Raw genomic sequence first — 21,078 nt, 5'->3', positions numbered from 1 at the left:
TTTCCTAAAACCACATGACCTGTTTAGTGATATAACGTAGAACCTATGAGGAAACAGATGCAAGCATGTCAGAAAAAAATGGTAAAAAATCCTTTAACTCAAAGAGAATTACTTTAAATATATTCACCAAAACCCTGTTATATCTCCAGGAAAATTCTGCATGATTTTAAGATTTCCACAGGCCTAACACCTCTGTGTACTACTAAAGGGGTAAAAGGCATACCAATTTATTATACCTTCTTGAAGTTGTTTAGGAGAGTGGTTTTTGGCATTACTAGTCAGGAGCATTCTTCTTAACAGGGCATCAGTCCCTGTGATTTCTTCTTCACAGATCCAATCATCCACAATGCATAAATGTGGGTAGTTAGTTGCAAGGAGACGCAGTAAAGCAGAATGCAACCCTTGAAAATTTAAAAGAAGTCAATTGGATTCTTTATTCTTAAACATCAAAATCTTCTCTCTCTTCTTTCCCCTCTCTCTTCTCCCGTTCATGTACAGCAAGCCAAAGGCATCTGCCCTTCTTATGCATGCATACTACAGCTTAAGAACTTCTGTTCAGTAGTTCAGCCAGGGAATCTGCTTAAAGATCGCCAAGTGAATTGATACACAGGAAGCTGGAAGCCACTACTTTTGTCAAAAGTTCTCAAGCTTTCTTCCACCCTATCCCAGCATAAAAGTCTCCCATCAGGAAAATTAGTTTGACATAGCAGTAGTTCAAGAGTTGAGTGCGGAGGAGAAAAAGAGAAGGGAAAAGAATGTTCATTTCAGGGAGATCATATATGGTTTGAAAAAGGCCTCACTCAGAAATTCTGATAGGCTTGGTAATTCCCTGGCGGTCCAGTAGTTAGGATGCCGCACTTCCACTGCAGGGGGCACGGGTTTGATCCCTGGTTGGGGAACTAGGCTCCCGCATGCTGAGCGGCACAGCCAAAACATAAATAAATAAAAATTTTAAAAGATTTTAAAAGAAGAAATTCTGATAGGCTTCTATAGGAGAACATGTCCTCTCCTCCAACCCAGTTGAGAATCATTGCTACAGATGAGTAAAATTAAAGTTGCCCAACTTGAGTACCTAAATTTACACTTTATGTGCATTTCCTCATTTCACCCTGACATTCCTACAAGGTAAGCAATATTGTCTCCATTCTACTATGAAGAAACAGGCTGAAAGATATTTATTAATGTTCCCAAAGTCACACAGCTGTCACCCAACCCAAGCAGTACTGACGATACCCACAAGAGGGTGCATTTGTCTTCTTTTAAGAAGGGTTAAGGAAGTTCAAAAGGATCGGGAAACCTTCCTTTGACTAAATCTAAGTCTTGTTTCTAATCTTTTGCTTACAGCAGTTAGACTACTCATTATTATTATTGTGTAATATTAATAATGAGAAAAATAAATGATGATACTGTAAAAATGCCTATTTAGACATATGAAGCGTCACTATGTTATTTACCTAATAAATGCTGCTGCTACTAAACAATTATCATCATCTCCAAAGTTGCAAGAGTTAGCAGTAAGAGTATCAGTAGTAATAAAAGTACGTTAGATCCAATCACCCCCTTATTATGCAACTTAGATCAAATCAAACCACTGCTTAGTCCCAAGAGGGTTAAGTATCTGTTTCCTTTCTCATAGAAACTGCTTAAAATACATGCTTCTGTTTGAAAAGGCACTATAACAATCAAAAGTGGTATTAAATTTAATGCACAAGTACATGTGTAGTCAAGACTTTCCCAAACAGTCACAAAAATGACTGCTTACAATAGTGCAAATTAATCTACACTTCATAATCTCTTCAGTAAAACATGTTAGTTGCCAAAAGCTGCCAAATATAACATCATTTCTCTAGAAAGAGATAATGCAAAGATATAAAAAATAAATGCAGCCATCTGGCTAAAGATGACAAAAGCAAGCTCCCGTTCATCCTGGAAACCAACCGTAACAAAGACAGACAAAGAAAATCCCCAACTTCAAAAAAACAAACCAAAAAGAAAAAAACACAACCCACACATTCAAACATTATAAAAAGGTGTTAATTTAAGAAAATATTTGAATTTCAAAAAATAGTACTATATTTCTATTTGAAAGTTTTACAGTAAACATATTATAGTAATTCCACACTAAGGAATGTTATGGAGCAATTAAAAACAATAAGGTAGATCTAGATGAAGTGACATGATAAGATTTCCAAGACTCAAAGAGAAAAAAGCAAATCTCAGAAGAGATAGGGTATAATACCACTTAAAGCTTAAAAAAATAATTTTTTACTTGTGTAATCTATTAGCTTCAACCATATGAAACTGCATTTTTGGAGGTCAAAAATAGTTGAATACCTGTAATTTCATATGATTCACCCTATAGAAAGGAATATCTGAAATTACACACCAAAATGAAACTAGGGCCTTGGGGGTGAGGAGCGGTTTGCAGGGAGTAAGACAGCAAGGGAGGTAAAGAGGAATTTCACTCTTGAATTGGGCTTTAAACATTGAGCACCTATTACACTTTATAACATCATAAACGGTAGGTACTTTTAAACAATAAACGTTAGCAGTAAAAAGCAAATAAAACAAATACCTCCCAACTCCTGCTGCAGTCCTTGAGCCTGTCGAATAAGAAATTTGATGGGAATCTGATCCATTAAAGAAGACGAATATGATTTGGGCTTTCTTTGCATGGCAGCTGTCAGTCAAAGATTAAAAAATGTAAGATACAGTGTCAGTAACAGTAGAAATTTTAACCTTCAACACAAATGGGAACAAACACAATGTCAAATTACTTTTAATTCACTTAATCTGTGAATATAGTTCATAAAACATGAAGAATCACTACCACAATAATGAATACACAGGACAAGCAAGAACATACTTAAGGGCAATATCTCGGAAAATGCCCCGAAACTGAAACTAGGGGGAAGAAAAATCATGAGTGAGAGAAGCCACCTGCAGAAGTGCCCTGCACTAGAAAACAACAACAAAGAAAACACCGAAACCTGAGAAGTCAGTCAAGACTCTCCCAAATCTAGTTAGGAAGACCAAATGCAGTCATGCCAGCATGGCTTAAAGCTTCATGATGCCAACAGCCTTAACTTAATCATATTATGTATTAGTGGTGACTCGTTCTGATGAAAGTTGGGAAATATGAATGACTTCCTTCTCTCACAACTTCTACCTTCAACTAACAAGTACATGTTATTTTTTTTTAAACAAATCCATCTTAATTTCTGTTCTTTTTCTGCTATCCTAAATCAGTGCCTATTCATCATTTATTTAAATAACTATTACGGCTCAATTTCCCAGACTCCAATTTCTCTGGTCTTTGATCCATCCTTCACACTGCTGCCCTAGTCCTCTTATTTAAATTGAGATTTGGCCAGATCACATGTCTCTGGCTCCATGTTCAGAAACCTTCCATGGATTCCCAGATCCCACAGAGTAAAGGTCCTCGCAAATCAACGCTATCTTTCTTTGTCTCATCTCCACCATATGCTATATGCCTGACACCCTCATCTCATTCCAAGGCACTTTGCTTGTACACAACAAAACTACATGAGCATCTCAACCAGGGTGTCCATAGTTTGAAAAAGCATTTCCAATATACTTTTTCTTTTCCAAATACAAACCACACAGTGTAAAGCTCAACATATTTTTATTGAAGATAAGAAGCATATGAGTGCAAGTGTTAGAATAAAGGTTGAGAATCATTGCCTAAACAGGCCATATACCTCTAGGTTAGATATAATCCCCCTTGTAAATTAATAAATTAGCATCCCAGTTTTCCACACAAATCTTTTATGAACTGAGTAAGAATGTATCTCAAAGCACAGTTGAAAAATAACATAGGGCTTCCCTGGTGGCGCAGTGGTTGAGAGTCCGCCTGCCAATGCAGGGGACACGGGTTTGTGCCCGGGTCTGGGAGGATCCCACATGCCGCGGAGCGGCTGGGCCTGTGGGCCATGGCCGCTGAGCCTGCGCGTCCGGAGCCTCCGCAACGGGAGAGGCCACAGCAGTGAGAGGCCCACGTACCACAAAAAAATAAAAAATAAAAATAAATATATAAAACATAGCTTCCAGCGACAGTCAAATTCTGGTCCCAACACCATCCAGATTGAAAAGGAAGAAGTAAAACTGTCACCATTTGCAGATATGGTATTATACAGAAAACCTTACAGACTCTATCAAAAAACTGTTAGAACTAAAAAAAAAAAAAAAAAAAAAGGTGGTAAAAGCAACAAGTATTTCGGCCCACGTAAGTGACTCTCATGCAAACACTGAGGTGAATATGTGGGACCTCTATAGTAAGATGAGGGAGCTAGCATTTAAGGAGCACCTTAGGGTACATGGCTTTGTGCCAGAACCAAATAATTTCCTAAAGAGTAAAGTAGAGTTGGTTGGTAAATGAGTGGCTGAGGAGGCTTTTCTGGATGTCAAAGTTCCATAAAGGTAACAAGAATTTTAAAAAAAGAAAGAAAAAACCTGTTAAAATTAATAAACAAATTCAGTAAAGTTGCAAGATATAAAATCAATAGACAAAAATCTGTTGTGTTTCTAATACACCAATAACAAACAATCAGAAAGAGAAATTAAGAAATCAACCCCATTTGGGGATATATGTATACGTATAGCTGATTCACTTTGTTATAGAGCAGAAACTAACACACCACTGTAAAGCAATTATACTCCAATCCAGATGTTAAAAAAAAAAAAAGAAATCAACCCCATTTACAACTGCATCAAAAAGAATAAAACACCTACGAATAAATGTAATCAAGGAGGTGAAAGACCTACATATTGAAAACTACAAGACATTAATGAAAGAAATTGAAGATAAAAATACATGAAAAAATATGAAACTAGACCACTATCTTACACCACACACAAAAATGAACTCAAAATGGATTAAAGACTTGAACCTAAGACCAGAAACCATATAACTCTCAGAAGAAAACACAGGTGCTAAGCTCCCGGACACAGGTCTTGGCTGATTTTTTTGAATCTGACACCAAAAGCAAAACCAACAAAAGCAAAATAAACAAGTGGGACTACTGCAAACTACAAAGCTTCAGGACAGCAAAGGAAACCATCAATAAAATGAAAAGGCAACCTACTAAACGGGAGAAAATATTTGCAAATCATATATCTGATACGGGGCTAATATGCAAAATATATTTAATAACTCAAGAGCAAAAAATCAAACAATCCAATTTAAAAATGGGCAGAAGGGGACTTCCCTGGTGGCACAGTGGTTAAGAATCCGCCTGCCAATGCAGGGGACACAGTTTGATCCCTGGTCCAGGAAGATCCCACATGCTGCGGAGCAACAAAGCCCATGTGCCACAACTACTGAGCCTGCGCTCTAGTGCCCGCAAGCCACAACTACTGAGCCTGCCTGCCACAACTACTGAAGCCTGCACGCCTAGAGCCCACGCTCTGCAACAAGAGAAGCCACCACAATGAGAAGCACATGCACTGCAAAGAAGAGTAGCCCCCGCTCACCGCAACTAGAGAAAGCCCACACACAGCAATGAAGACACAATGCAGCCAAAAATAAATAATAAATTAAAAATAAATAAATTTTTAATAAATGGGCAGAAGATCTGAATAGACATTTTCCCAAAGAAGACATACAGAGGTACAACAGGTACATGAAAAGATGCTCAACGTCACTAATCATCGGGGAAATGGAAATCAAAACCACAATGAGCTATCACCTCATACCTGTTGGAAGGAATATTATCAAAAAGACAATAAACAAGTGTTGATGAAGATAAGGACAAAAGGAAACACTTGTGCACTACTGGTAGGAATGTAAATTGGTGCAGCCACTATAAAAAACAGTATGGAAGGACTTCCCTGGTGGTGCAGTGGTTAAAAATCCACCTGCCAATGCAGGGGACATGGGCTCAATCCCTGGTCCGGGAAGATCCCACATGCCGTGGCACAACTAAGTCCGTGAGCCACAACTACTGAAGCCCGCGCACCCTAAAGCCCACACACCAAAACTACTGAGCCCACACGCCACAACTACTGAAGCCCACGCGCTCTAGGGCCCGTGTGCCGCAACTACTAAGCCTGCATGCCGCAACTACTAAAGCCCATACGCCTACAGCCCGTGCTCCACAACAAGAGAAGCCACCACAATGAGAAGCCCTCACACCGCAATGAAGAATAGCCCCTGCTTGCAGTAACTAGAGAAAGCCCGTACACAGCAATGAAGAGCCAACGCAGCCAAAAACAAATAAATAAAAAATAAATTAATTAATTAAAAGAAAGAAAACAGTATGAGGTTACTCGAAAAATTAAAAATAGAACTACCATATGATCCAGCAATTTCCCATCTAGGTATTTATCTGAAGAAAATGAAAACACTAACTTGAATAGATTATATATACCCACATGTTCACTGCCACATTATTTACAATAGCCAAGATATAGAAACAATCTAAGTGTCCATCAATGGATGAATGGATAAAGAAAATATGAGATACATACATACACACACACACACACACACACACACACACACACACACATATACATACAATGGAACGTTATTCAGCCATAAAAAAGAATGAAACTTTGCCATTTGTGACAACATGGGTGGAACTGGAGGGCATAATGCTAAGTAAAATAAGTCAGACAGAGAAAGACAAATACCATATGATCTCTTTTATATGTGGAATCATAAAAAAACAAAAACAAAAAAAGATACAGAGAAATAATTGGTGGCTGCCAGAGGAGCAGGGGATGAGGGGTAAAAGAAATAGGGGAGGAGCGTCAAAAGGTAAAAAAGAGAAAAAAGAAAAGAAAAAAGAAATTCAATACTAAAAACCAATTTGAAACCACAGCTCTGTGGCCCATCTTGATGGATATAAAATAATATTACTGTTTGTACAAAATAACATTAAAGAGGAAAAATGGAATATAAAATGGTATTAAGATAAATAGATTGATTATAACTAGGCAAAATGCTAATATACACTAGTAAAGATAGATTATTTTGAATAATAAAAACGGATTAATATTAAATATATATAAGTTCCAATGATGGTCAAATCCTGGTTCCAACACTTACAACTAAGGGAAGTCACTTAACTTCCCTGTGCCTCAGTGTTCTCACCTGTTACATAAAGACAACAACAGTACCTATCTCACAGAATTGTTGTGAGGGTTTACATGAGTTAACAGGTGTAAAGAGCTTCAAGCAGTGTTTGGCACATAACAAGCACTCAAATGTTAGCCAGTATTATTAAGATCTAGAGTCCCCAAGATCAACTTAGGGTAAAGTATCAACATTTAAGTTTCTGGACCTATGAAACTGAAGACAAAATCCTGTTCACATCTTAATAATTCCATCAAAGAACTAGCAGCCCAGGAAGCCCTACCTAAAGCAATTATTTCTCTTTAACATCTCTGTGAAATACAACATCAAGGATACTTAATCTTCCAGTAAAAGACTAAACTATAATTATGAAAGGCCTATGGGAAGATCACTGGTTTTATATATTCAACATGAGCAATCACACTTCCGATTTTCTTCCAACGTGTCGCTTTCAAAGATTCAAATCTGGGGCTTCCCTGGTGGCGCAGTGGTTGAGAGTCCGCCTGCCAATGCAGGGGACACGGGTTCGTGCCCCGGTCTGGGAAGATCCCACATGCCGCGGAGCGGCTGGGCCCGTGAGCCATGGCTGCTGAGCCTGTGCGTCCGGAGCCTGCGCTCCGCAACGGGAGAGGCCACAACAGTGAGAGGCCCCCGTACCGCAAAAAAATAAATAAATAAGTAAAAAATTAAAAGGGTAGATTAAAAACATATGATTCCAACTTTGTGAAAGTTATCATATGTGCAAAGACTAAAGGGTTTTCTAGCAAAATTCTATGGTGATTACCTCTGGGCAGCAGAATTATGGGTGGTTTTACTTTGGTCTTTGTACATTTTTCACTTCCTCAATTTCCTCCAGTAAACATACTTTTAATAAATGTTTTTATTTTAAAAGCCAGTTCTTTTGCATTAAGATATGAAAGCAATCAGGTAAATAATGAAATAAGTTTAAAATTCTTATACGGTTACTCTACACTACAATCATTTAACTCTTAGAACGTTTTTCGGTCAAACTTGATTTTACAGCACTGAAACTTCAAGCTGCCAAGAAAAAACATCTGCCAGTGTTTGCTTAAAGGTTTTTGCATTTTGATAGAGGCAGTTAGAGTTAACTTTCTTCTAGGAAGAAAATAATTAACTATCGAGTGCAAAGAAAAACTTCAAGTTCAGGAATTCAGAGGCAGTAAACATTACAGTTTCCCAAATACCACAGTATGTGTCTTGTTCTGCTGCTGACAAAGGAGGAAACTTCACACGAAACGGGACTGAAGCAGAAAAGGCAGCCAGACCCTGTTTTTAAATGAAGTTAAGCTTGAGGGAGAGAGTTAAGCAAGTAATACTTTTAGCTACTTAAGAGTGAGACTGTGTTTAGGATCCCACTGGCTGCTTTAAGAGCCGATAAACAGTTTCTCATATGTTCAATATTCATTAGTATGGTTTTTACTTGAAAAGCATGTAAAAACAAACTTTTACCTAGTAATAAAGTCTTCAGATATAATAAATAGGAAATACTTTTAAGTATAAAAACTGGAAATATAATGGTAATGCTCATATTTTAATTGGGTATTAGTACACAGGGATTTATTATATTATTATTTCTTACACATATTCTTTTGGATCAATACACTATTTAACTAAAATTAATATATACACATGTATTATAAATATTTTAAAACAAATCAAAAATATGCAGATGTGAAAAAATATGTATATATACAAACCCATTTTCTAATGACTACGATATTCTAATACTTGGCTCTATCTCAAGTGTCAGAATTCCATATTTGAGCTTCTACAGCTACCTGGTGGCTGCTAATAATGTTTAATATAAAGGCCAAAACCACAGACCAGTTAACAAGCTACTGAAACTACAATACAACTTCACAGGTAGGAATAAATTTGAGGAAGAATACTTATCTTTTTTGGCTGTGGAAAAGCAAAATTCTCTCATGTTGTGACATATTCTCCAATTATTTATTCCCTGTGGAGATAAGAAACTAGACTAGAAAAAAATCTCCTGAACTATGGGAAAAAATTCTCCAAGGAAAGGTTGATCCCTCCATCTGTCTTCTACATCCCATCTCCTCTCACTTATCAAGGACATCCCTCCAGGGATTCTCTCATCAGCCTTCCCTCTCTACTAGATTACTCCCAACAGAATACAAACATTCTCTTAGCTCTTTCACCTTAAAAAGAAAAAAAAAAAGTCCTCTCCTGACCTCATTTTCCTCTCCAATTATCACATTCATTTCTCTCCTTCTCTTTACAGTTCCTCAAAAGAACTGTCTGTACGCACTGTCTCCAGTATATCTCCTCTAATTTTCTTTTGAATCCACTACAATCAGGCTTTCATCCTAAAAACAAGTGTTCACTTTACTAATAAAACTGTAAAGGTCAAAGGACCTCCAGCAAGCTATATGCGGTCATCAGCTGAGTCCTAACCTTACTTGATCCATCAACATCATTTTACACAGGTGATCTCTCTCTCCTCTTTGAAACATTCTTTCCTTGGCATCCAGGACAACACATCCTCCTGACTCTCCTCCTACACCTTCCCGTTTGGTAATCTTACTTAATGTCATGATTTTAAATACCATATATATGCTGAAGAATCTCAAAGCTTCAGTGCTGGTATCTCCCCTAAATTCTAGGCCAGTATTTACAACTGTTTCCATAACATTGCCACTTGAAAGTCTATCAGACATCTCAAACTCCATACATCCAAAACGAGCTCCTGATCCCCCACATACCTGCTCATTTATTTCAGTCCATAGCCATTTTATAGGTTAGGCCAAAAGCCTCCACATCAACCTTGGCTCCTGTCTCTCAAACCTCATGAATCCATCAGCAAAACCTCTCAGCTCTACCCTCAAAATACATATACAGGGACTTCCCTGGTGGTGCAATGGTTAAGAATCTGCCTGCCAATGCAGGGGACACGGTTCGATCCCTGGTCCAGGAAGATCCCACATGCCACAGAGCAACTAAGCCCCTGCACCATTACTGAGCCTGCGATCTAGAGCCCACGAACCACAACTACTGAGCCCACACGCCACAACTACTGAAGCCCGCGTGCCTAGAGCCCATGCTCCACAACAAGAGAAGCCACCGCAATGAGAAGCCAGTGCACCACAACGAATAGTCCCCTCTCGCCACAACTAGAGAAAAGCCTGCGCGCAGTAATGAAGACCCAGCGCAGCCAAAAGAAAAAAAAAGAAAAAAATACATATACACTGCTACCAGTCCAGACCACCACCATCTCTTGCCTAGAATCTCAGAAAAACCTAACAACTTTCCTCTAATCTCCCAGTTCCTTTTCCAAGACTCAATCCAGGCTGGGTTGTACTCCTAACCTAAAATCCTTAACTTTCCAATTAAGATCCATCAGATTATTGCATAAAGAACAGCAGCTTCACACGAACCAGGGTTGAACTGAGCATGTCATTGGGGACTGGGATACATAATCTTTAAAGGTCCTTCCAGTCCAAAAAATTCTGAGTGACCTGTTAATTCTGCATGGTATATACACAAAAGTTGGCTACACTAGTCTCTGTACTTTTCTGTATTAAGATTTTTTTTGCTAGACATTAATTTAAACAAAAACTAAGGGTGTATCTTAGTCCCCTGCTACAGTATTAATGGTCTGAGTTCTCCCCAGAATACCTCCTCGTAACTCATTCCCCTACTATCCATTAAATCACAAGTGTCATATTCCTTAACAGAATTCATTACATGTGGATAAAAGTGGGAGCCCCCTAATGCTTATTATTAGCCCATCTTGTCCCCGATATGACAAAGACTATAATTACAGTTGTGGTATATCATCTGTACAACCCTGACACCTGTAGTCAGAAAAGAAAGCAGCTGAGAAATGCACAGAATACTTAAAACACAATACTTCAGAAAAATAAAAGAAACTGGTCTGCCACACACTGAAGAGTAACTTTAATTTATAACTTTCAAAAAGTAAAACCACTCAGCTATGACAAATTACCTCCCTTAAAAGAATTCTCCCTGCATTATATACTCAATGCCTACGACTTTTTAATGACACTCTTTGTGTTTCAAATATGGAACTAAATATATTTAACAAGCCTAAAATACAGGTGAATATTCTTTTTCAAACAGAGGAAAACGTACTACTTTATACTGATATCATTTATGCTAAATCTAACCTTCTGATATTATATGAAACAGCTAAGTCTGAAAGCCTAGTTCAGTGATAATTTCAATGGCAAAGGAAAACCTACTACTAGTTTTTTCTACTGCTTTGATTAGACTGTTACTCTTCACACTAATGGAAGGAAGAATAGGGCACAGATTGAAATCAAGTAAAAATATTTCAGTTGCAGTTCCTTTAGGTTTATCTCTTAATTTACATTTCGTTAGTAAGGTCACTAAAATTGTTAAAATACAAACAATTCAGTTATCCATTAATTCAGCCTGCTAAAAGCAGCACTGAGCCTTAAGAGGTGGTTATATGCCCACACATACACGTATTTATGCATCAGAGTACACAATGCCTCCATTGCAAAGACTGTAGAATGATGCTGGAGCTTGTAAGAATATTTGACCTTATTTTCTCATACAGCAGCCTAGAGAGTAACAAAATATAAGCAAATAAGATGAACTATCACTAGAAACATTCGCCCATGCACAACTTACCTAAAGTCTTTGTGTTTGCTAGGAGAGCTTCTTCGTAAGACAGTGTATAATAAAGCACCAAAAGCTGTGCTGTGATACTGAAACGCTGATTAAGGCGGATGTTGTCACCCTGGAGGTAATATTATAAATACTTTAAAATACTGTTAAATTTCATGAGTGCTTTTTGATAGCAAAAGCATTCAAAATAGATTATTCAGTGTTGCTGCTCCCAAGCTCGAACAAGTTGGGAGAAGTGTTGCTGTGTTCGCATTAAACTCAAAGAGACAACTTGAAGTCTAAGTTAAATTTGAGATGGCTTGGGAGATGAAAAGCAACATGCTTAACAGTTTTTAAGATAGGAAGGGGCTTCCCTGGTGATGCGGTAGTTAAGAATCCACCTGCCAATGCAGGGGACATGGGTTCGAACCCTGGTCCGGGACAATCCTACATGCCGTGGAGCAACTAAGCCCGTGCACCACAACTACTGAGCCCACGTGTCACAACTACTGAGCCCGCGCGCCCTAGAGCCCGTGCTCAGCAACAAGAGAAGCCACCGCAATGAGAAGCCCATGCACCGCAACGAAGAGTAGCCCCCGCTCACTGCAACTAGAGAAAGCCCACGTGCAGCAACAAAGACCCAACGCAGCCAAAAATAAATAAAATTTTTAAAAAGTTACTGTTTTTTTAAAAAAAAAGAAGATAGGGCTTCCCTGGTGGCACAGTGGTTGAGAGTCCGCCTGCCGATGCAAGGGACACAGGTTCGTGCCCCGGTCCGGGAAGATCCCACATGCCGCGGAGCAGCTGGGCCCACGAGCCATGGCCGCTGCGCCTGCACGTCCAGAGACTGTGCTCCGCAACAGGAGAGGCCACAATAGTGAGAGGTCCACGTACCACAAAAAAAAGAAGATAGGGAAAAAAAGGCAACAGCAGCCCCATCAGGCTGCTTCTCAAAAAGCTTTACAGGAGTCTCAAGTATTATCTGAAATTACCACAAAGAAAATAATTCCTAAAAATGATATTAGACAGTTAAGTATATTTGGAGAAAAAAGATTTTCTTCAAGTTTTCCATTAATAGTCTAGGTAGATCTCAGATCCCCAGGAAACTAAATAAAGCTGGTTAAATGTGTGGAAATGTCATGTAGTCCGTTGGTAAACACACAACTTCCACAGCACTCCTTAAGCTTTAAAATGGAGCTCCTGGGACTTCCCTGGAGGTCCAGTTGTTAAGACTCCATACTCCCAATGCAAGGGGCACAGCGCGGCCAAAAAAAAACAAAAGGAAAATGGAGCTCTTGAAAGAATTCCTCAAAAAGTGCCTATTCAACAAACTACCTGGAACTAATACCATTCTTTTAATATTTATAAGTAATCTAAAAAAACTGAATACCATCTTAAATTCAGAACCACCTAGAAGTTGTTCTCCTCTAATAATCAGGGAAAAAACATGGAGTCAGTCCAAAGAATAAAAGAAAAATAAGCTAATAAATGTAGAAAAGCCACTATTTTACCCCAATGACTCCTTGGAAAATATTGAGTATCTCCTGTTCTGTGACTGGCTGATTTGTGGCTTCTGGATTAGATTTAGATGCAGGAGTAAGTATAGAATTTATGTACACGTCAATCAGAGGAAGTAGTTGAGGATGGAGTGGAGTGGAGGTTTCACAGAGCTGTCTATAAATCCAGTCCTAAAAAAGAAGGTTGCAGGCACCAAATCAATTATGGCAATAAGAAAAGGCAAGCAAAATTTTAAAAGCACATATAATTTTACATTATTTATGAATCAGCGAAACTATTAACTTTTAGCAGTTATTAATTATCCAGTTTCACAGTTGTCTTTGATTTAAAAATAGGAAATACTTTTATACCCTAAAGTTGAGAATACCGTGAAGTGGAAGATAAATCTAAAATGATGAGTTTTGAGTTTGGACTTCGGGTTTTTAATCTATTAGTTTTCAAGTAGTGGGAAAAACACTGTTAAGTCCCTTCTACATCAGTATTTAGAGCACCATATGTGTTGCTGTAGAAGACCCCACAACAGAAAGAAATTTAGCGAGAGGGACAGCTCTTCACAACAAACCCTCAGACAGATTAAGAAAGTGACTCTGACAACCACTTATGGGAGATTAACTATCTACACAAATAGAGGCCAAGAAGATACGCTGGGTGTGCATTTGGACTCTTAATTCTTATCTATTATATTGCTAAAAATATAAAGAAGCAGATGATACAATCAAGATGGAAAATAACTTCACTAAATCATGATAACAAGGATAATTAAATGTGATATATCAATGTATATATTGTTCATGGTTCTTTATAAATAAAATTGCCTCTTAGAAATGGTCCAAACAGATTTCTTTTACCTCCTGGGGTTCAGCCTTTTCTTTAGAGGACCTTTTAACCGTTTGGTATAGCCAACTACATAACAAATTGAAAACATATCAAAAATATGTTCAAGTTAGATGTTAGATATCCTTATGACAAATGTACAAATACTGGTCATGGCTAACCAGCAACTTTCTCAGTTTGGTGAACAAAACCAAGTACAGAAAACGGCAATTTTTACTAAGGTTTAATGAAATAGCTAAACGATATTACTGAGAATTTAAAAGGTACTAGTGTACATTTTGTAAATAACTGAACAGTTATACTGTTTTAAAAATCTGAAATTGGGCTTCCCTGGTGGCGCAGTGGTTGAGAGTCCACCTGCCGATGCAGGGGACACGGGTTCGTGCCCCGGTCCGGGAAGATCCCACATGCCACGGAGCGGCTGGGCCCGTGAGCCATGGCCGCTGAGCCTGCGCGTCCGGAGCCTGTGCTCCGCAATGGGAGAGGCCACAACAGTGAGAGGCCCACGTACCGCAAAAAAAAATTTTTTAAAAAATCTGAAATTGAGAGCCTAATTACTATAACTATATAAACGACTAGTAACTAGACACACTTCACACACGAAACCCACAGCAAAGGTCTACAAACTGAAACGGAACTGGGAAGAAAGCATTAACTTAGGTTGTAGCTTGAAATATAAATGTAAGGTCATACTTTTATTGATACTTTGTGCTTTGTAAAGGAACGACTCCTCAGAAGCTGGTAAATACAATGAATAGGCAAAAATCCAGTAATGTTGGCACTCAGGTTGCTGGTGACAGGGACACGAACTGCATGAGCTGTGACAACCTAAAAGGGAAAAATAGTATTAATACATATGACAGAACCAAATATAAAATTATTCTGAAAGAGGGAGGATTAGCCAGGTAGATTGTCATAACTTAATACAAATGTGGTCCTCAGGAAGGAATGATAAAAACCAATTATTACGTGATTTAATTATTTTTGAGTGATGAGGTAGCATCATACAAATATTTAGGTATTTGTAAAGTTCTCTACATTTTACAAGTTGCTTCTGAACACAGATATGTTGATGGGGGTTAGAGTAAGGTTAAAAAATATATAAAATTTGGAATCATAAAATCTGGGCTCAATGACTTTAGCTAAGTCATTTTATCTTCTGAGTCTATTTTCACATCTACAAAACGAGACAATATTGTCTTACTTGCTTCAAAAGGTTTTTGCGAGAGGGAAATAAATTTCTTTGGAAAAATATATGTGACTTATAAAGTATCACATAAATATAAACAGGAATTTTTATTGTTATTCTCACTGTGTCATGCACAGACCACTAATTGTCTTTCAGAGACCCTCCCCAAAGGTGTCTTCCAGTTAGTTCAAACTAAACACATGAAAAATAACTTATGAGTCTCCTACATCCTATGTGTGACTGTTATGTGGGAGTGTATGTGCATTGATGGGAGAAGGCAGAGTTTGGTAAAGGAATGAGATTTTTTTTTTTTTGGCTGCGCCACACAGCTTGCATGATCTTAGTTCCCTGACCAGGGATTGAACCCACGCCCTTGGCAGTGAAAAGGCAGAGACCTAACCAGTGGACTGCCAGGGAATTCCCGAGAACATTAATTAAACTAAAAGAAGCAAGAATTGGGCTTCCCTGGTGGCACAGTGGTTGAGAGTCCGCATGCCCTGGTCAGGGAAGATCCCACATGCCGCGGAGTGGCTGGGCCCGTGAGCCATGGCCGCTGAGCCTGCACGTCCGGAGCCTGTGCTCTGCAACAGGAGAGGCCACAACAGTGAGAGGCCCACGTACCGCCAAAAAAAAAAGAAGAAGAAAGAATTACAGATCTATGAGTATTTTCAAATATTTCATTTTTTAAGATATACATATTTTTGTATTATGAGATTTAAATCGATAAATGAACCTGGGAACTAATTTTATTTATTTTCTTAATTAATTAATTTATTTTTGGCTGCATTGGGTCTTCGTTGCGGTGCATGGGCTTCTCACTGCAGTGGCTTCTGTAATTGCAGAGCAGGGGCTCTAGGCACGCGGGCTTCAGTAGTTGTGGCTTGCAGGCTCCAGATCACAGGCTCAGAAGCTGTGGTGCATGGGCTTAGTTGCTCTGCAGCACGTGGGATCTTCCTGCACCAGGGATCGAACCTGTGTCCCCTGCATTGGCAGGCGGATTCTTAACCACCACGCCACCAAGGAAGTCCCAGGAATTAATTTTAAATTTTAGCATAGTCTCCGTCAAAGACAAAAACCCTAATTCAAAAAGATACACGCACCCCAATGTTCATGGCAACACTATTTACAATAGCCAAGACATGGAAGTGACCTAAGTGTCCATTAACAGATGAATGGTGTGTGTGTGTGTGTGTGTGTGTGTGTGTGTGTGTGTGTGATGGAATATTACTCTGCCATAAAAAAGAATGAAATAATGCCATTTTTATCAACATGGAATGACCTAGAGATTATCAAACTAAGTGAAGTAAGTTAGAGAAAGAAAAATATTGTATGATACCACTTATATGTGGAATCTGAAAAACAGTACAAATGAACTTATTTACAAAATAGAAACAGACTCATAGACATAGAAAACAAACTTATGATTACCAAAGGGGAAGGATGGGGAGGGATAAATTGAGAGTATAGGATTAACAGATACACAGTATCATATATAAAACAGATAAACAATAAGGATTTACTGTATAGCACAGAAAACTATATTCAATATATTGTAATGAACTATAATGGAAAAGAATAAAAAAAGAATATAGATATATACACATATATATGTATAACCATATCATTTTGCTATATATCTAAAACTAACACAATATTGTAAATCACCTATAATTCAATTTTTAAAAAAGAAAAAAAAAAAAGAATAGTCTCCATCACTGGAAAAATAAAATATCATTAGGATTACCCATGGATAAAAGTGCTAAAACTAAATAAGAACAGGTAAATACTAGAATAAGAAATTTAGACTCTAGCTTATCATCTAGTTAGACATGCACCTCACAGCTGAAAAGGTTTAAATAGGTTTCTATGTTATTTTTCTCCTGACAATACCAGTTGATTACCCTATGTGAGACTGCTACCATCAATATCTAAGACTATATTCTTAAGTATCTATTCAAAGTCTCCAAAATATGTAAATTTATTTATTACATGCTTTTATATGTAGTAAATAGCTTTAAAAGTAAATTTTAAATAGGATTATTCTTTACAGAAGTTTCTAAGATTAAATAAATCATCACTGGAAACTAAAAAGGAATAAAAAAAACTATATAATGCTCCTAAACTGAAACATACAAGTTTTTCCCCAAAGAATGTTGTAAAAGAAAGTTAAAGAAGTACCTAAGAATAAAGTTAAAAGAAGTACCTGCTCAGTAAAAATTTCCTGTGTGAAGATAGTCTTCATCCTGCTCAAGGAGCTTGGCTTAATTACAATCTAAAACAACCAAAAGAATTTCAACAGCATGTGAAAATAAAATATATAAAGCACAATTTTCTCTGGTAAATTTATTATCTAAAATGACTGTGATATATAAAATTAATGTTCAAATACTCTATTTCAGAAGTAGCTTCTCAAACCCAACATTAAAGTGTGGTTTTCCTCAGAAACTGAACCAACATATAAAAGTACTTAGTAAATATACCATTATTGGCATTTCAAGTCAGTAGGAAGAAGTGGATTATTCAATAAATGGAGGTAGGATAGCTATCTTTCTGGATAATACCTATAAAGATTTGCACATGACACCACACCCAAAATCAACTCCAAATGTATTAAAAATTTAAATTTAAAACATGAGGCCACAAAAACACTAGAAGAAAATATAGGTGACCGTTTCTATAAACCTAAGGAAAGAAAACCATTTCTAAGCAGAAAAACAAAGTAAGAACCACAAAAGAAATATTTAATGTATTGAACACATTGAAAATAATAATTTTCACATGGCAAAAAAGACTGGGAAAAATCAACTGCGACATATTATATTGTACTTCTCCACTTCTTTTTTTTTTTTTTTTTTTGCGGTACGCAGGCCTCTCACTGTTGTGGCCTCTCCCGTTGCGGAGCACAGGCTCCGGACGCGCAAGCTCAGTGGCCATGGCTCACGGGCCCAGCCGCTCCGCGGCATGTGGGATCTTCCTGGACCGGGGCACGAACCGTGTCTCCTGCATCGGCAGGCGGACTCTCAACCACTGCGCCACCAGGGAAGCCCTGTACTTCTCCACTTTTAAAGACGATAACGATTATAAGATGCACCACAGATTTAATAGTAGCTTTTCAAGAAAAAAAGAGGTGAAACACTACCACATTAACATTACACATCAACTGTGAAATGAATCCCAGTTTCAATATTGGGTAAAATATGTCTTGAAATCAATGAAATATTGGGTTGGCCAAAAAGTTCCTTCGGGTTTTTCCATAAGATGTTATAGAAAATCCCAAAGGAACTTTTTGGCCAACCCAATATGCTATATAAGGCATAAGAGCATATCATTTACATATAAAGAGCCCTTCTGAAACACTAAAAGGAAAAATAAATCAATAAAAATCCCTATAGAAAAACTGGGATGTCAACTGGGACGCCTTTCACAAAAGAAATAAACCAGCTAAAACACATAGATTTTTTAAAACTACCCAAAAAAACTTCTATATAAACTGTAACTATAAAAAATAATAACCATAGTTTTACTAGTAATCAAAGAAATGCAAAATGAGTAAGACGATTTTTCACCATATTTGCAAAGATTAAAAAGAATGGTAATGCCCAGTGATGGTGAGAGTTTAGGAAAATAGGCACTCTCATTCACTAATGAGAACAGTTAAACTGGTATAATCTCTCTGGAAGATAATATGGCAATACACATTAAACAGCTTAACATCACCATACTTTTAGTTAGTACTGCTTTCTAGAACTTCATCCTAATAATCCAAAAAGTGTTTGAAGATATACATGTATGAGTGCCTGTGCGCATATTTACATACATAAGGATATTCATCTAAGCATTATTCAGAAACTGGAAAATCTACATGGCAAATAAGAAAAGATCCATTAAGAATATCATGATAGGTCCATATGATGAACTACAATGCAGCCATTAAAAATTAGGGCTTCCCTGGTGGCGTAGTGGTTGAGAGTCCGCCTGCCGATGCAGAGGACACGGGTTTGTGCCCCAGTCCGGGAAGATCCCACATGCCGCGGAGCGGCTGGGCCCGTAAGCCATGGCCACTGAGCCTGCGCGTCCGGAGCCTGTGCTCCGCAACGGGAGAAGCCACAACAGTGAGAGGCCCACGTACCGCAAAAAAAAAAAAAAAAAAAAAAAAAAAAAATTATATTGTATTAGAATATTTATGGATATGAGGAAGTATTTATCATATATTGGTAAATTCATTAAAATTACAAAATATGTATATCAATTTAAAGAAAGAACAGATACCAGACTATTAACAGTACCTGATATCTCTGAACATGGAATTATATCTTTCCCTTCTTTATTGTGTTTTCTAAGTTTTCTACATAGAACACCTATTATTCTTGTGAATAGTGTTTTCATAATGTATTTTTTCCTAAGAGCTCTTGATAGTTTCAAACTATTAAACAACTAAAATTATTTCAAAATGAAAACAATCTATTTACTTAACATTACAAGAAAATGTCCAGCTTAGAAACACCGTCTTTAGAAAGAAGATAAAAAGAAATTACCTTCATCCCCAAAGTAGAACAGACCAAGTCAATGATAGCACTAAGTTGGTTGCTATGAAAGTACATAGCAACCAACAATAACATCTCCCCAAAAGAAGCAGAGACGCCTGAAGTACTGTTGAAACAGAAAAGAAAATATGAATTTCCAAAGAAAGGGATAAGAAAAACTTACTCAGCTAACTGAAACAAAAAGTCGTCTTACCTTTCAAAATAAGCTTCTTCTTTTATCATCCAACTCAGCCACACTACCATTAGCTGCTCCTGTTCAGGCGTACTATATAAAACATATCAGAAGTCACTGGTTTAAGTCAGATATACCAGCATAAGAATAAAAAATCATTCTGGAATTATTTTTGGTAGAAATTATTTTTTCCGCAAAATAATGGCTTGTTGAATTGGCCATTAATTGTCATTGAGATATGAAGCAGTTCTACAAAAGAAGAATGAGAACCTTTACTTTTCTCTATGAATATGAATAGTCAAACCCTCTCAAAGTCTCAGTTACTGCATTTGAAGGTTGGAGAGAGTAAACGTCCTCACATTCCTTGGAAAAACAAAGGTCCTTTGGGATTAAAATGTTAGGATAACTGTACATACTAACAGCTGATGCTTATTTCATATAGAAAAAAATCTAGTGTTAAAACTTAATCATCAAAAAGTCACAAACTGAGTACAAGGACAGTAATAACTCAGACCATCTTTTACCTGGAAAATGAAATTTAGTTTATAGAAGCATTTTGAGCAGAACTCAAAATGACAGAGAAAAAAGTGATCACTATTCAAAAAGTAAAAAGAAACAGGCAGGGGCTCATCAGATATGAAAAATGGTTATAAAAACACACCAACAAGAATGACTTGTTTAAAGGGAATAATTTTGATTTTTAAAAATAATTTTCATTGATCTCCTTCTACTTCATTGCAGTGTAAACAGGTAAAACGAAAAGCAACTACAAAGCCTGCTACCCAAAGCTAAGAAAATTAAAAAGGTCACTCTCAACCACACCTAAATCATTCCACTAATAAAAGACAGTGTTATGTAGTAGAAAGATTACAGCTTTAGAGCCTGCCAGATCGGAGTGGGAATCCCATCTCTGCTAATCACTGTTAGTGTGACCCTGAACAAGAAATTTAAATAATCTTTTTGAACTTTAGCTTTCCTATGTATAATATAAAGATAAAAATACCCACCTTACAGAAGTAATGAGGATTAGAGACAATGCTTAGAAATTACTTCAGGTTTTATATATATATATAAAACTGAACCA

General features: G+C 37.4%; 1 protein-coding gene across 8 annotated transcripts in view; it reads right to left on the bottom strand.

The window, feature by feature from the left end:
• The window catches only part of INTS2 (integrator complex subunit 2), a 52,688-nt gene that overhangs the window by 14,093 nt on the left and 17,517 nt on the right, over positions 1-21,078 (bottom strand). For all 8 annotated transcript variants that reach the window (XM_067716360.1, XM_067716362.1, XM_067716361.1 and 5 more), the window contains exons 10-17: positions 20,016-20,087; positions 19,814-19,928; positions 17,482-17,550; positions 14,783-14,917; positions 13,249-13,425; positions 11,762-11,870; positions 2,576-2,680; positions 237-401 (exon numbers count right to left, since the gene is read on the bottom strand). In XM_067716360.1, the coding sequence (XP_067572461.1) occupies positions 237-401; positions 2,576-2,680; positions 11,762-11,870; positions 13,249-13,425; positions 14,783-14,917; positions 17,482-17,550; positions 19,814-19,928; positions 20,016-20,087 (947 nt within the window). The remainder of the gene's footprint in view (positions 1-236; positions 402-2,575; positions 2,681-11,761; positions 11,871-13,248; positions 13,426-14,782; positions 14,918-17,481; positions 17,551-19,813; positions 19,929-20,015; positions 20,088-21,078) is intronic.

Source organism: Pseudorca crassidens, chromosome 19, assembly GCF_039906515.1.
Source record: "Pseudorca crassidens isolate mPseCra1 chromosome 19, mPseCra1.hap1, whole genome shotgun sequence".
Classification (NCBI taxonomy): domain Eukaryota; kingdom Metazoa; phylum Chordata; class Mammalia; order Artiodactyla; family Delphinidae; genus Pseudorca; species Pseudorca crassidens.
Note: the sequence above shows the minus strand (reverse complement) of the source record. Positions and strands in the feature narration are given on the sequence as shown.